Source organism: Tauraco erythrolophus, chromosome 15, assembly GCF_009769465.1.
Source record: "Tauraco erythrolophus isolate bTauEry1 chromosome 15, bTauEry1.pri, whole genome shotgun sequence".
Taxonomy (NCBI): Eukaryota; Metazoa; Chordata; class Aves; order Musophagiformes; family Musophagidae; genus Tauraco; species Tauraco erythrolophus.
Genome location: NC_141479.1, coordinates 2,356,110 through 2,371,585, shown reverse-complemented (window position 1 = coordinate 2,371,585; position 15,476 = coordinate 2,356,110). Strand labels below are relative to the sequence as shown.

Genomic DNA, 15,476 nt, shown 5'->3' with positions numbered 1-15,476 from the left:
GCCCGGGCTCGCCGGCCGTCGGGGAGCCTGCGGGCCACGTGGCCGGGCTGTCGGAACAGGCCTGGGTGGGCAGCGTGCCAGCTGCCGCGGTGTGCCATGATGTGCCATGATGTGCTGCCGCCGCAGAGCAGCAGCCGGGCTGGCATGGGACATGCCACCGTGGGAAAACAATCGGGAGAGGAGAAGGGTTTAAACCCAAGAGGTTCTTTTCCCTCCAGGGGGATGGGGTGAGCCCCCCCAGCTGAGGAAGGTGAAGGGCTGCAGGGAAACAAGGCCACCCCCCCCCTCCCGTGTGCACACCCCCCACCACTGCTCACATCACCCCCCGCCTTACACATCTGTCACACCCTCCATTGCACACACCCCCCCTTACACAGCTCTTACAACCCCCCTACACAGCCACTGCACCTGCGCCCACCCGTCACCCATCCCTTACACACCCCTCGCTTGTTACACACCCAGTACCTGCTCAGAAGCCCCCGTTACACACCTGCTGCACGCCTGCTGCACGCACACCTGTTGCACACTTTTCACACACCCTTCCCCCTGCCACACACCCGTTACACACACACGTATGCTGCCGTTACACCCCTGTAACCCCCATTACATGCCCTGCACGTTACACCCCTTTAACGCCCCCATTGCACCCCCGTTACACACTCATCAGATTCTCACTTACCCCCATGACACCCACAGCGCTCTCCCCCCCGATATCTCTGTTAGATGCCAAATACGGCCCTGCCTGTGCCCGCTGCACACCCGCAACACCACTGCTACCCTTCGTGCACCCTTTGAACACCCCTTACATCCCCTTTGCAGACCTTTTGCACACCTGTTACACCCCCATTACCCTGCGTGCACCCTTTGCACACCCCTTACATCCCCTTTGCACACCTTTTGCACACCTGTTACACCCGTTACCCTTCGTGCACCCTTTGCGCACCCTTTACACCCCCTTTGCACACCTTTTGCACACCCGTTACACCCCCGTTACCCTCCGTGCACCCTTTGCACACCCCTTACATCCCCTTTGCACACCTTTTGCACACCCGTAACACCCTTGTTATCCTCCATGCACCCTTTGCACACCCCTTACATCCCCTTTGTACACCTTTTGCACACCTGTAACACCCTTGTTATCCTCCATGCACCCTTTGCACACCCCTTACATCCCCTTTGCACACCTTTTGCACACCTGTTACACCCCCATTACCCTGCGTGCACCCTTTGCACACCCCTTACATCCCCTTTGCACACCTTTGCACACCTGTTACACCCGTTACCCTCCGTGCACCCTTTGCGCACCCCTTACATCCCCTTTGCACACCTTTTGCACACCCGTTACACCCCCGTTACCCTCCGTGCACCCTTTGCACACCCCTTACATCCTCTTTGCAGACCTTTTGCACACCTGTTACACCCCCATTACCCTGCGTGCACCTTTTGCACACCCCTTACATCCCCTTTGCACACCTTTTGCATACCTGTTACACCCCCGTTACCCTCCGTGCACCCTTTGCACACCCCTTACATCCCCTTTGCACATCTTTCGCACACCCGTTACACCCCCGTTACTCTTTGCACACCCGCTACACCCGTGTCGCACCCCACGTATCCCCTGCACACCCGTTACACTCCCGTTTCACCCCGTTACACCCCGGCCGCGCCCCGCTGGCACGGCGGTGCCGATGCCGGTGCCCCCGGCCCCGCCCCCCCGCCCCGGCCCCGCCCCTCCGCCCCGGCCCCGCCCCCTCCGGGCGGGCGCACGCGCTGGGGGCGGGCGGGGCCGGCGGGCCCGGGCGGCCCCGCGCTATAATGATCCCTACGGCGCCGCCGCCGCCACCGCGCCGCCCGCCCGCCCCGCCGCCCCCGGCCCGGCCCCGGCCCTCGGCCGACCGGCGCTAGGGCCGGAGCAGCCCTGCGGGAAGATGAACTACCTGGTGAGCGGCCGCCGCGGGCGGGGAGCGGCCGGCGGGCCGGGGGAGCGTCCCCGCGGGGCCCGGGGACGTGCGAGGGGGACGCGGGGTAGCGGCTCGCGGGGAGGCCTGTGCCCCGGTGCGGAGGAGGAGGAGGAGGAGGAAGGCCGCGGGCAGGGCCCCCCCGCCCCGGGGCGGCCGAGCCCCCGCGGGTGACCTTGGCCCAGCCCCGCCGTGCCGGGGCGGTGCGGCCTTGTCCCGCCGCCCTCCCGCCCCGGTTCTCCCGGGGGGACCTCACCGCGGCCGCAGGCCTCGGCCTCGCTGCCCGGCGGGGGCGAGCGGCGGCAGCGGGCCGCGCAGGCCGGCAGCAGCAGCAGCGGGCGGGCGGGCGAAGCCTCCCCGCCCGGCCGGCGTGGGGAGGCGGCAGCGCCGGCGGGGCCGGTCCCGCCGTGCCGGGCGGTGGCGGGAGCCCGCGGCGGGCTGCGCGGCCTGTCCTGCCGCCGCCGTGGCACCGGGACGTCCCGGCAGAGGGCTCCGGCAGGTGCCGCGGCCCGTGGCGACGGGGAACGAGACGTGGCGGCACGGCCCGTGTCCGCAGCGGGGCCGGCCGGCACCGCGGGCCGGAAGGGGCCCGGGCCCGGCGGCGGTTGGCGTGAGGATGGCTACGGCTGACTCACCGCCATGGCACTTCCTCCCCGGGAAGGGGAGGGAAAGGCAGAGGAGGACCCCCCGACACCGGGGAGGCGGAAGGGCCCGGCCCCTTCCTAGCACCACCTCCGGGAAGGACGGGTCCGGCTCCAGCGGGGAAGGAAAAGGCGACCGGAGCGAGGAGATCCAGCCGGCGGGACCCGCTCAGCGAAGCCCCCCCCGGGCCGCGGGGCTCCGTCCCGCTGCTGGGCACCGCTGCCCGCCGGGATGACTGCCCAGCGGCCGGCGGGGCCCGGCTCACCGCCCCGGCGCGGGGCTCTCTTGCAGAACGTGCTGGCCAAGGCGCTGTACGACAACGTGGCCGAGTCGCCGGACGAGCTCTCCTTCCGCAAGGGCGACATCATGACGGTGCTGGAGCGCAACACGCAAGGGCTGGACGGCTGGTGGCTTTGCTCGCTCCATGGCCGCCAGGGCATCGTCCCCGGGAACCGCCTCAAGATCCTGGTGGGGATGTACGACAAGAAGCAGCAGCAGCAGCAGCAAGCATCTGGCCCGGCGCAGGGACAGGCATCGCCGCAGCCGCCGGTGCCCCAGCCGGCTCTGCCGTACCACCACCAAGGGGGCTACACGCCGCTGTCGCCCGCCTCGCAGTACACGCCCATGCACCCTGCTTATGCCCCCCAAGGCGACAACGTCTACCTGATGCCGGTCCCCAGCAAGGGACAGCAGGGTCTCTACCCGGGCTCGGCGCCCACCGGACAGTTTCCGCCTGCCCCGGCTAAGCAGCTGCCCGCCTACCCAAAGCAGACGCCTCCCCACACCTTCCCCAGCTCCAGCCAGGAGATCTACCAGGTGCCCCCTTCCCTGGGCCAAGCAGCGGAGGCGTACCCCGGGGGCTCTGCCAGCCCCCCCCAGGACGTCTACCAGGTTCCTCCCTCGGCCGGTCAGGCTCAAGACATCTACCAGGTGCCCCCGTCATTGGATATGAGGAGCTGGGAAGGGCACAAGCCCCAGGGAAAGGTAGGATGGGGGTCCTGGGAGGGTGGCAGCAGCGTGGTTGTGGGGTGCTCTGTGGCCCATGGTTGCAAGTGGGTGCCAGGACTTTGAGACTTTGGCTTATCTACCCGCCACGGTCTCTTGGAGTGGGATATCCTTTTGCCTGTTGCGGGGGGTGTGTGGGCATCCTCCCCTCCTGCTGCTGGCAGGAGTGGGAGCACCGAGGGGAATCCCTGCAGTAGCTGAGATGCCCCACTTGATGTGGGCTACCCAGCTCAGGGCTGGCACAGCGTTTGGCGCTCAGTTCCTCTTCATCTCTCACATGGGCTCAGCTGGTGTCACCGAGGGCACAGTAGCCGTGCCTGGGGTGGGCATGGGGTGCTGGTAACCCAAGAGCTGCTTGGAGATGCCGCTTGGCCAGATCCTGCAGCTATGGAGGTAGCTTTGGTACCTGGCACGGTGCTGAGATGTTTCCTTCCTCCTGGGAGCGCGGACAGGGGCGGGCAGCCGGTGCCAGTTTGTCCCGGCTATGCCAGAGGGCCAGCCAGTGCTTACCGATTGGGTGTGCCCAATATATCACCAACACGGGGATCTCGGTGTGGTGGCCCTGTCTGGGGCTACATCCCAGACACCGGGCTCATCTCGGCTCTGTCCTTTCCCTGGCACGTTGTCCCGGGGAGGAGAAACGCGGTGCTTTTGGCATCACCTTTTCCGGGAAGGTTACCCTGACTCATGTCCCTGGGAAGCAGCTGGTGAGGGTTTGGTTATTTGCTGCTCCTGCATCCCCATGGTACGGCAAAGCAGGCACCGAGCCGTGGGCAGGGATCTGCCAACGCCCTGCAGGCATTGGCAGATCCCTGCCTGCGGCTCGCTGCCCGTATCGGCCATTCCCTTCTGCACGCCGCGGCCGTGCCGGCTGGGCTTTGTCTCACCCGAGGCTCGCCGCTATAAATAACCGGTGATATCATCCCCCCCCCAGTCCCCGGAGTTGCCGTGAAGAGCGTGAACACCCGGCTGGGGAGCGCCCTCCCGTGGGCACCAGTTTGCCTGGTGCCGGATGGTCTGGTACGGGATCCAGCATCCATCCTCTTTCCAACCCCGTTGCTGGGTTGGTTTTTTTTTGGGGTGGGGGGTCTGATGTGGGATGGGGGGCAGGTTGGGAGTGCTCGGCGGTGCCCACCTCATCTTTTGTCCTCTCACCAGGTGCTGGTGCCCACCCGCGTGGGGCAAGTGTACGTCTACGACTCTCCCAAGGGTGAGCAGGATGAGTACGATTTCCCTCGCCACCTCCTCTCCACGGGCTCCCAGGAGATCTACGACGTGCCGCCTGTCCGAGGGGGGGTCCCGAGCCAGTTCAGCCAGGAGGTGAGGCAGGGAAGGTGTTGCTGGCTCCATCCCCTGGCGCGAGAGATGCTCTGGCGCAGCCTGGGATCCAAACCTGGGCAAATTACACCCAAAACTGGGCACGTTATGGGCCTCAGGGCATCTTCTGGTGCTTCATCCTTCCCAGCTGGTCGCTGGGAGGAGGTGGGTGCCCGCACTATTGCTGACACACCATCCTGTGTCCCCCCGCTCCCAGGTCTATGACACGCCCCCCATGGCAGTGAAGGGTCCCAACGGGCAGGACCCAGGGCAAGAGATCTACGATGTGCCCCCCAGCGTGGAGAAGAACCTGCACCAAACTGTAAGTGCTGCTGGGAAAGTCTCAGCTTCTTTGTGTGAGGACATGTTTTACAGTGGAAACAATCATTTACTGGAACAACCTCCGCAGGGATGTGCTGGCATCTCTGGCACTGGAGGCTTTGGAGATGGGAGGGGACAGGGTGCTAGATGATCTCATCTAGGGGATGAGGTTGGACCAGATGGTCTTTCGAGGTCCCTTCCAGCCTGGGCTGCTCTAGGGTTTTGTGATCCTAGAGGACGGAGGAGGCTGGGAGTGCTGCAGCAGGGCTGTGCCAGCCTCCCCGGGAACAGGGGTGCCCGTGGGGTGCCTGTCTCAGTCCTGGTGCGCACCCAGCCCCATCTCGTGCACCCAGGGCTGGTACTTCACGTGCGCAGCCCCCCCTGCGCCTCCACGTGTGATCTGGGCTGGCTCTCCCGGCGATGCTGACGGTGCCTGCTGTTGCCCTCGCAGGTGTACGACGTCCCCCCCTCGGTGAGCAAGGACGTGCCGGATGGCCCGGTGCGGGAGGAGACCTACGACGTGCCCCCCGCCTTCGCCAAGCAGAAAGCCTTCGACCCTTCCCGCCACCCCCTCATCCTGGCCCAGCAGGAGCCCTACTTGCCAGAGGATGTCTACGACGTGCCGCCGGCAGCTGGGAAAGGTGCCTCCGAGCCACCGCTCTCCCACGAGATCTACGACGTGCCCCCCAGCCTCAGGAAGCTGGGGGGGTCAGCCTTCCCCTCCCAGGAGGTGTACGATGTGCCACGGGACCTGCACGCCCTGGGCAAGGGCTCCCTGGACACAGAGGGCGAGTACATCTACGACGTCCCACCGCAAGTGGACCGTGAGGTCAAGGGCGCCGACGCCAAGCGCCTCTCGGCCTCCAGCACGGGCAGCACCCGCAGCAACATCTCCACGTCCTCACTGGATGTGGTGCCCGTGAAGGAGCCGGCCAAGGGAGCCGGCAAGGAGTTCTCCCTGGACTTGGATGCCGCCATGGAGACGCTGGCCAAGCTCCAGCATGGCGTCGGCGGCGCCGTCTCCTACCTCATGTCCTTCATCGGCGCCAACTGGCGCAGCCCCGAGCACATGGAGGCCAACGCCGCCAGCATCCGCGGGGCAGCTGAGGGTGTCCGGACGGCCCTCCGGGACCTGCTGGAGTTTGCCCGGGGGGCGGTGGGCAACGCCGCCCAGGCCTCCGACCGCTCCCTCTACGCCAAGCTCAGCAAGCAGCTGCAGAAGATGGAGGAGGTCTACCAGGCCCTGGCACGGCACGGCCAAGCGCTGGACGCTTGCCACTGGGCCCCGAGCGCCCTGGCCGGTGGCAAGCCGGGCACGGATGACTTGGAGCACTTTGTCATGCATTCGCGTGGCGTCCCTGATGACACCAAGCAGTTGGCCTCCTTCCTGCACGGCAACGCCTCCCTCCTCTTCAAACGGACAAAGCCAGCGGCGGAGAGCGGTGGCCACGGGCCCCCTCACCCCTCTGACAAGGCCAGCAGCATCCAGTCGCGGCCCCTGCCCTCCCCACCCAAGCTGCTGGCCCAGGAGTCACCCGATGGGCCCTACGAGAACAGCGAGAGCGGCTGGATGGAGGATTACGACTACGTCCATCTCCAGGTGGGCGCAGGCAGGAGGGCTGCTCCCCATGGGTGGGTTTTGTGCCAGTGGCTCCTGGCACAGGGGCGTCGGGCAGCTCTGACTGCGGTGGTGCTTCTGCCATCCACATCTTGCTTTCACCATCCAGCTTGAGGACTGTGGGGACTAGGGCTGTCCCAGGGCCGGTGGGGGCTCACTCTTGGCAAGGCTGGTGTTGCTGACCCGCCATGTCCCACCCCTTCCTTCCCTGCAGGGTAAGGAGGAGTTTGAGAAGACCCAGAAGGAGCTGCTGGAGAAAGGCAACATCATCCGGCAGAGCAAGGACCAGCTGGAGCACCAGCAGGTAATGGAGCCGGGGTGGGCGGGTGCTGCTGGGCACAGTTCTTGGGGTGAGCAGCAGGGGGTTTGGCTCCTGCTCCCCTTGGACCCCCTGCCGCCAGTCTGGACCACCGCCTCCTCCTGCATGGCTGTTCCTGCAGTGGGTGCTGGCTCACCTCCCATGCCGGCACTGTGCCGGTGGAGAGCTGCATCGGCACCTTGCTCCTGGAGAGGAGCTTGGCATAGCTGTCCTAGGGCTGGCACCGTCCCTGGCTGTTTTCCCTGGGCCCGGTGGCCATGGCCACCGGCACTGGTGGCTCCAGGGAGTTGATCGGGCGCTGGCTCGTTGGCTGTCCTTCCTCACACCCGTCCTTCCCACAGCTGAAGCAGTTTGAGCGGCTGGAGCAGGAGGTGATGCGCCCCATCGACAACGACCTGTCCAACTGGACCCCCCCCCAGCACTACGGCCCAGCGCGGGGCGGCGGAGCCCTGTGTCCCGCCGACCGCCAGCTCCTCCTCTTCTACCTGGAGCAGTGCGAGGCCAACCTCACCACGCTCACCAACGCCGTCGACGCCTTCTTCACCGCCGTCAGCACCAACCAACCCCCCAAGATCTTCGTGGCCCACAGCAAGTTCGTCATTGTCAGCGCCCACAAGCTCGTCTTCATCGGGGACACGCTGTCCCGCCAGGCCAAGGCCCAGGACGTCCAGCACAAGGTGATGCACTACAGCAACCTCCTCTGCGAGATGCTCAAGGAGATCGTGGTAACCACCAAGGAGGCCGCCCTCCACTACCCTTCTCCCACCGCCTCTAAGGACATGGTGGAACGCGTCAAGGACCTCGCCAACAGCACGCAGCAGTTCAGGATGGTGCTGGGCCAGCTGGCAGCCATGTGATGGCCCTGGGCTGCTGTCCCCTCCCCACGGCCTCCGCCCTGTCCCCGGACATGCGTCCCCCTCCGCGAGAGCCCTCTCTGCCCGGTGTAAGCGGACATGTACATAGAGACTCCCACGCGCACTGGGGGCCTGGGGCTCTGCTGGTAGAGGGGTGAGGGGCTGTGGCCATCATCCCCCTTGCTCTTCTTCCTCCCTCTGGCCAGAGGCCAGGACTGATTTCAGAGCTGTGCCCGTAATGAAGCAAAGCTGCGAGGTGGATCTGTGCCCGCTCCCTCCCCACTGTCCTCTCTCCGTACAAAACCGGCAGCCGGTGGGGACCTGGAGGCTGTGGGGTCGGTGAAAGGAGATGGGGCTGTGCCTGGAAATTTGGGGCGATGCTGTGGCTGCTCCGCTCCTGAAGGGGCTCTCGAGAAGTCTCCAATGGGCAGCAGGTTTTAGTGGTGTGGAAGCCGCCTGTTGTGGTGGGACAGTGGGGCAGGGAGGGGTTGTGCTGTTCCCCCGTGCACCAGGGGCTGTGGATAAGGGTCCCCTGTGGCATATGGGGGGCTGAGAGGGGGGGGCTGGGGGAGAAGGGGGGTAACCTGTGCGTTCTCACGTCTCGGGTTTTGCTGCCCTACCAGCTGTAACCGGAACGCAAACCGAAATTGGTGCCTTTTGAACACAGGGGAAGCTTCCGCTGGTTCCCGGAGCTACGGAGTCGCAGCCCCCCCAAAACTCAGCCCCCTGCCCCCCCCTCAGCAGCATAAAGATTTGCCTAGAACCTCCCCCATTGCCTGGGTATGTGTGTGTGCCTGCCGTGGGGACAGGGACCCCTAGGAGGGGCTGGGGGGTTGTGTCCCCCCAAAAGATATGACACATGGATGCTGTGGTTTCAAAGGGGTTTATTGGGGGTCTCCAACCCCCAGGGGCAGGTGGGAGATGGGCACGCAGACAGCCGGGGAGTAGCCCTGGGTGGGCAGGGCAGAGCCATGGCACCCACAGCTCAGTGGGGTGCTGCTGCCATCATCCCCGTGCCTGTCTGTGCTGCATGGCCCATCCCTCACCCCCAGTCCCCCTGTCCCTGGACCCCCGTCATACACCCCAGAGCCACACCACTGTCCCCCATTACCATCTTTTGCCTCAGGACACCCTGGTCCCCTTGCCCAAAGGCACCCATCCCTCACCCTAGTGACCCTCCAGGTCCTCCCAATCCCATTCTTGGGCACCTGTCCCTCACCCCAGGCCACCTCTGATGCCCCTGGGCACCCATCCCTCGCCTGTGGGTGCCCACCATGGCCCCCAGGCACACTGTCCCCATCCCCAGCTGTTGTCAGCACCTATGCTGTCCATCTGCTGCTGCTCAGCCAGCCCATGCCGGGAGCTATGGAGTTCCAGGAGAAGCATGGCCGCTGCCGGCAGGTCCATCTTGCTGAAGCGGCTGCAGGTGCCTGCCATCACCTTGTCCAGGAACTCTGGGTGGGAGGAGATGGCACTGAGCCCCATCACCAGTCCCACAGGATTCCCTAGTGCCCACAGTTCTGCCACCCACAGATGCTGCGCCCACAGTACTGATGGGGAACCAGAGCCCGGTGCCGCGCAGGTGGCTGTTCAGGGCCTTGCGGGTGACACCGGGCTCCACCGCCACTGAGAAGTCCTTGAGGCTCAGCTCCGCGATGGCGTCCATGCGGCTCGGGTCAGAGCAGACACCACCCTGGTACAGGGACGCCGGTATGACTGGGCACGGCCGGGCACCCAGAGCCCCTGGGCAGGGGCCAGGGATGCCGGGGGAACCCAGTACCTGCACAGCGTTGACACCGCCCTCAAGACCAGTGCCGGTGCCATAGGGCACCATGGGCACGTGGCAGCGGCAGCGGTAGCAGAGTGCCACCAGCTCCTGCACCTGTCCCACCGCCCGAGGCCACACCACAGCCTCGGGGGAGGGGGGGGGAGCGGGCACAGCTGAGGGACAGGGTGGCACCGTTGCGCCACCGACTTCCTGCTCCTCAGCGCCCTTCCCCTCCCCAGCCGCTTCCCCCCCCCCGGAGGTCCCAGCCCCGCACCCACGTGTGCATGGACTCGTCGTGGCCGTGCTGCTCCCGCACCGCCATGGCCGTGGAGACGTTGGGGCCCCCGACCACGGCCCTCAGGGCCTCCACGAAATCGGGGGGCAGTGGGCGCTGGGAGAGCGGGGAGGCAAAGAACCCGTAAGAGTGGGGTAGGAATGTCTGTGCTGGGGGCCCTGGGCCCGGGACTCACCCACAGCCACGGGGCCTCACCGGGACCCCTGGCCCTCCGTGCCCCCCGGGAGTCCCAGGACCCCCGTGACCCATCCAGCCCCACCTTGGAGCAGCAGCTCCGGTGCCCCAGGGCTGCCCGCAGCTCCAGTCCCCACCGCAGAGCCATGGTGGGCACTGGGATCAGGAGTGGGACACTGCCCTCTGCCCCCCCTCTCCCACTCCCTTCTTGTCCCCTCCCCCCACCAGCGGCACCGCCACGTTAAGGTGGCTCCAGCTGACGGGACCGCAGGGCTGCGACAAGTGTCCCCTCCCGCCGGGGGTCCTCTGCTAAAGCCATCCTGCCAGGGGCCTGTGCCCTGCTGGGGGGCTCCACATCTGGACAGGTGTCCCTGTGCCCCCCAGCCACATGTCCCTGCATCCCCAGCCTTCCCAGCCACATGTTCCCGTGCCCAGACTGGTGTCCCCATGCCTCCCCAACCTCATGCCCTCCAGCCTCATGTCCCCATGCCTGGCCAGGTGCCTCAATGCCCTGACAGGTGTCCTCATGCCCCCTCAGCCTCAAGTTTCCATGTTCGGCCGGTGGTCTCCATACCCAGAGATGTGTCCCCATGCCCAGACAGTTGTCCCTGTGCCCCCCAGACTCATGTCCCCATACTTGGTCACATGTCCCAACCAGCCAGGTGCCCCCTCACCTCCAGCTGTGGCAGTCAGGTGTTCCCATGCCCACCAGCCTCACATCCCCATGCCCAGCCACATGTCCCTGTGCCTCCAACCTTCTGTCCAGGTATCCCCATGGCCAGGCAGGTGTCCCAGTGCCCCCCAGCCTCATGTTCCCATGTCCAGCCAGGTGTCCCCCAGGCCAGACAGGTGTCCCTGTGCCTTCCAGCCTCACGTCCCCATGCCTGGCCACATGTCCCCACCAGCCAGATATCCCCACACCTCTGGCTGTGGCAGCCTGGTGTCCCTATGCCTGGCCACATGTCCCTGTGCCCCCAGCCTTCCTGGCCAGGTGTCCCCAAGGCCAGACAGGTGTCCCCATGCCCAGACCAGTGTCCCCCTCCACCCCATCCCGGTGGGCAGCATGGAGGCAGCACGTGCAGATGGGCAGCACTTTATTGACGGCCTCAGTTGGCCGCCAGGATGGAGTCGATCCAGTCGCGCAGCGCGGTGACGCGGGCGTAGACGCCGGGCAGGTGGGTGGCGCAGGTGCTGCTGCCCCAGGAGACGATGCCCACCAGGGTCCAGGCGCCGTCCTTCTGGCACACCAGTGGGCCCCCGGAGTCGCCCTGCGGGCAGCAGGTGAGGGCAGGGGCTGGGGGATGGGGGCGGCTGGGGGGCGTGGGCAGCTGGGGGGCACAGGGGGGTTCCGGGGGCACCCACCTTGCAGGAGGAGGCACCGTCGGCGCCGGCGCACACCATCGTGTTGGCGATGCGGTACCCCCAGTACTGCTTGCACTGCGTGTTGGAGAGCAGGGGCAGGGCCACCTGCTGCAGCACCGCCGGCGTCGCCGAGGCTGCGGGTGAGCGGGGTGGGCTCAGAGCCCGGAGAGCAACCGAGGCCAGGGGACGGGATGGGGACGAATGGTATTGGATTGGGATGAGAATGGAGATGAGGGTGGGGATGGATTGAGTATTGGGAGCGGAGAGGAGGATGGGGCTGGGGATTGTGGCAGTGGGTTAGAACTAGATGATCCTGAAGGTCCCTTTCAACCCAAGCCATTCTGTGATTCTATGAGGAGGAGGAGGAGGGAGTATTGGGAGAGGGATGAGGACAGAAATGGGCAGGAGGACGGGATTGGGATGGGGATGGAGATGAGGATGGGGATGGGTTGAGTATGGGGACCACAGATGAGAATTGTGATGGGGTTTGGGGATGAGGATGGAGGATTGGGATGGGGAAGAAGAAAGAGATGGGGATTGGAGATGGGGATGAGGATGGGATGGGGATGGGGATGGGAAAGAGTACGGGGATGGGGATGGGAAAGATTACTAGGATGGGGATGAGGACAGGCAGAGGAGAGTGTGGTACCATTGGGGTCAGTGAGCCCCCAGCCCGTGGTGACGCAGGTTGTGCCCTCCGGGAAGTCCGCAGTGGCCTGCGGCAGGCAGACGGGGGACACACGGCTGGACAGCTGCGCAGGGCTGGCCAGTTTGAGCAGGGTGATGTCGTTGCGGATCGTCAGCAGGTTGAACTTGGGGTTCTTGAAGACCTGGAGCAGGCGGTACCACTCCCAGTGACTGCCCCCCCCCCACCGGGGAGCTGGGCACTGGGGACTGCACAGGGACCGACAGGGACCCCAGGGACTGGTGGGGACTCTGGGGAATGGCACTGTGGGTCCCAGGCTGACGGGATCTCTGGGTGGAGACACCAGCCCCTGGGGCACAGGGGAGCAGAGACGTGGCAGGGACTCACAGGGACCCGGGGAGCAGACCCCAACCCCTGGCTGATGGGGATGTGGGGAGCAGATCCCAAATAGGGGCAGGTGGGTGGCAGGGACACCCCAGGGACATGCCACGGACACCCCAGGGACACCCCAGGGACACACCAGGGACACCAATAGGGAGCAGACCCCAACCCCTGGGCTGATGGGCATGTGGGGAGCAGATCCAGCACCTGGGGCACAGGGCGGTGGGAACACTCAAGGGACATGAACAGGGACTTGGGGGGACCCCGGCGGGAGCAGGCCCCAAGTCCCCAGCTGATGCACAGCCGGGGAGCAGGTGACAGCCCCAGGCAGCAATGGGTGCTGGGAAGCAGGGGCCAGACCCCCCAGTGCTCAGGAGCACGGGGCCACCACCGAGCCCGTGTCCCACCTGGGTGGCTGCTGGCTGGGGACCGTGGGGCTGCTCAGAGCCCGGCAGGGCAGCCCTGATCAGGGGGCACTGGGGAGCGGGGACACCCCGGTCACAGCATCCCAGGGACCAATGGGGCCCCAGTGGCCTGACCCCCATCCCTTAGGGGCACTGGGGACGGGGCCTCCCCGGGATGAGGGGGAGTGGGGACACCCCAGGGGAGCCGAGCCCAGGACTGCAGGGCACCGTGGACACCTCAGGGGTCCTGACCCTCAGCGTGGGGGCACTGGGGACCCCCTGGGGACCCAAACCCCAGCACAAGTGGACCCGCAGCCCCAGGACTCCCCGTGGTGGCCGCGGGCACCCACAGGCCCCCGGGCCCCGCGCCAGTGGTACCTTCTCGATGGTCAGCCTCTGCTCGTCAGTGGAGGGTGAGTCCTGGTCATAGGCGCCCACCACCACGGTGTCAGTGGTCCTGGGCACAGGCGGGTGCTGAGCGCTGGGCACAGGGATAGGCGATCCCCGGGTTCCCCCCATCCAGCCCCGTGCTGGCCGGCAGCAGAGCCGATGCCTACCTGACACCGCAGTGGGCAGCGGTGACCACCCAGTTCTCGCTGATCAGCGACCCGCCGCAGAAGTGAAAGTTGTCGCCACGCTGGTGGAGACAGCTGCCCTCAGCACCTGTGCCGCCGGCATGCTCCGTGCCCGGCACTGCCCGGCACCCAGCCCTGCCCGGCACCCAGCCCGGCCCCGGTCCCAGCACGCAGCCTGGCATCTGACTCAGCACCCAGCCTGGCATCTGCCTCAGCACCCAGCCTGGCATCTGCCCTGACACCCAGCCTGGCACCCGCCATGGCACCCAGCCTGGCTCTGGCTCCGCTGCGGGCGCTCACCTGGAGGGACACCTGCCACGGCCATGACCATGGCACCGCTGGCTCCCCGTTGACAATGCGATTGTAGCCACGGACGATGGGCGCGATGGCGGGCACGCCGCAGCCTGCGGGGCACGGTCAGCCGTGGGACAGGGAGTCTGGCTGCCCCAGCCCCATGTTCCCCCATTGCCACTTCCCCCAGCCCCTCGCCCACTCCCACAGCCCCACGCACTCTCCAGGGACAGGGTGGCATGGGCAGAGCCCACCAGCGCCAGGCAGCTCAGCAGCCACAGCAGAGCCATCGCCACAAGTGGAGAGAGACCCTGCCTGGGGCACAGCCCCTTATATCCACTGCGGGCATGGCCTTGCTGCTGGCCTTGCTGCCTTGGCCTTGGGAGATAGCCTGGCACCCGGCACAGAGCCAAGACGGGTCTTGGGAGTGCGGCACCTGGAGCCAGTGGCCTTGGCTGGGGTGATGGGATGGCGCTGGTGGGGGTCTAACTACTGACTTCAGTGTTCTCCTTGGCCTTGTGTAGGGGGTGGCTGTCACCAAGTGGTGAGGTGGTTGAGGCTGGAAAGGACCTTGGAGCTCACCTGGTCCAGCTCCAGCAGGGCTACCCTGGGACCATGTCCAGGTGGCTTCTGAGTATCCCCACGGATGGGGACTCCACAGCTGCCTTTGGCAACCTGTGCCAGTGCTCGGTCACCCCCGTGAATACGTGTCTCCTGATAGTCAGAGGAATGCTCCTGCCTGCCGGGCTGTCCTGTCGCCTCTGGTCCTGGCACTGGACACCAGTGGAAAGAGCCTGGCTCTGCCTCCAGGGATGCTCCTGTCCCTTCCACATCTCTCTGGACTCCCCAGTGTGTCCCCATCTCTCTTGCACTGAGGAGCCCAGCACTGGTCCCAGCACTCCAGGGGTGGCCTCCCTCCTCCCCAGCACTGAGCTGGGAGCAGGATCCCTCCCTTGACGTGCCGGCCATGCTCTGCCTTCTGCAGCCACGGCTGTCATGAGGGGCTGCGGGTGGTGCCTCGGCAACCCAGTGCCACCAGTGCCCAGAGTTTGGCGTGTGGAGCTGTTCCCAGCCAGAGCTCAGACCGGGGCATGGCATCCCCACTCAGTACCAGGGCCAGGCCCCTGGGCACCCAGGCCTTGGGCAATGGCCACGTTGCAGGGGCTGGCACTGTGCCGACAACTCCGTGCTGGGTTCCAGGCTATCTCTCGAGGCCGGGGCAGCAAGGCCAGCAGCAGGGCAGTGCCCTGCAGTGTGTATAAGGGGCTGCCCCCCAAGCAGGGCCTCTCTTCACTGGTAGCGACGGCTCTGTTGTGGCTGCTGAGCTGCCTGGCACTGCCAGGGCGAGTCCTGGTCATAGGCGCCCACCACCACGGTCCTGGGCACAAGCGGGTGCTGAGTGCTGGGCATGAGGCTGGGGAGGCATGGGGACACCAGTCTGGGCATGGGAACATGTGCCTGGGAAGGCTGGGGACGCAGGGACACGTGGCTGGGGGGCACAGGGACACCTGTCCAGATGTGGAGCCCCCCAGCAGGGCACAGGCCC

General features: G+C 66.3%; 3 protein-coding genes across 6 annotated transcripts; 1 reads left to right on the top strand and 2 right to left on the bottom strand.

Annotated features, from left to right (window-relative positions):
* The first annotated feature begins 1,928 nt into the window (after positions 1 to 1,928).
* Positions 1,929 to 8,037, top strand: BCAR1 (BCAR1 scaffold protein, Cas family member). 3 transcript variants are annotated; one of them, XM_086620923.1, is made up of 7 exons: positions 1,929 to 1,940; positions 2,892 to 3,584; positions 4,764 to 4,925; positions 5,140 to 5,244; positions 5,695 to 6,843; positions 7,076 to 7,165; positions 7,522 to 8,037. In XM_086620923.1, the coding sequence occupies exons 1-7, from the start codon at positions 1,929 to 1,931 to the stop codon at positions 8,035 to 8,037; spliced, it is 2,727 nt and encodes a 908-aa protein (XP_086477049.1). The 3 variants fall into 3 exon arrangements, with proteins under 3 accessions (XP_086477049.1, XP_086477048.1, XP_086477047.1); XM_086620922.1 differs by having other exon boundaries at positions 5,140 to 5,262; XM_086620921.1 differs by lacking the exon at positions 1,929 to 1,940 and having other exon boundaries at positions 2,832 to 3,584.
* Positions 8,038 to 8,628: 591 nt separating this feature from the next.
* Positions 8,629 to 10,419, bottom strand: LOC147527744 (D-lactate dehydrogenase, mitochondrial-like). The gene is made up of 6 exons (XM_086621248.1): positions 10,357 to 10,419; positions 10,078 to 10,193; positions 9,815 to 9,968; positions 9,581 to 9,727; positions 9,354 to 9,486; positions 8,629 to 8,657 (listed from the first exon to the last, which is right to left on the bottom strand). Exons 1-6 carry the CDS (start codon positions 10,417 to 10,419, stop codon positions 8,629 to 8,631), a joined length of 642 nt encoding a protein of 213 aa, XP_086477374.1.
* Positions 10,420 to 11,377: 958 nt separating this feature from the next.
* On the bottom strand, positions 11,378 to 14,220 carry LOC147527743 (chymotrypsinogen 2-like). 2 transcript variants are annotated; one of them, XM_086621068.1, is made up of 7 exons: positions 14,151 to 14,220; positions 13,940 to 14,043; positions 13,622 to 13,701; positions 13,443 to 13,521; positions 12,283 to 12,463; positions 11,634 to 11,767; positions 11,378 to 11,539 (listed from the first exon to the last, which is right to left on the bottom strand). In XM_086621068.1, the coding sequence occupies exons 1-7, from the start codon at positions 14,218 to 14,220 to the stop codon at positions 11,378 to 11,380; spliced, it is 810 nt and encodes a 269-aa protein (XP_086477194.1). The 2 variants fall into 2 exon arrangements, with proteins under 2 accessions (XP_086477194.1, XP_086477195.1); XM_086621069.1 differs by having other exon boundaries at positions 13,940 to 14,044; positions 14,170 to 14,220.
* Between the last annotated feature and the right edge of the window lie 1,256 nt (positions 14,221 to 15,476).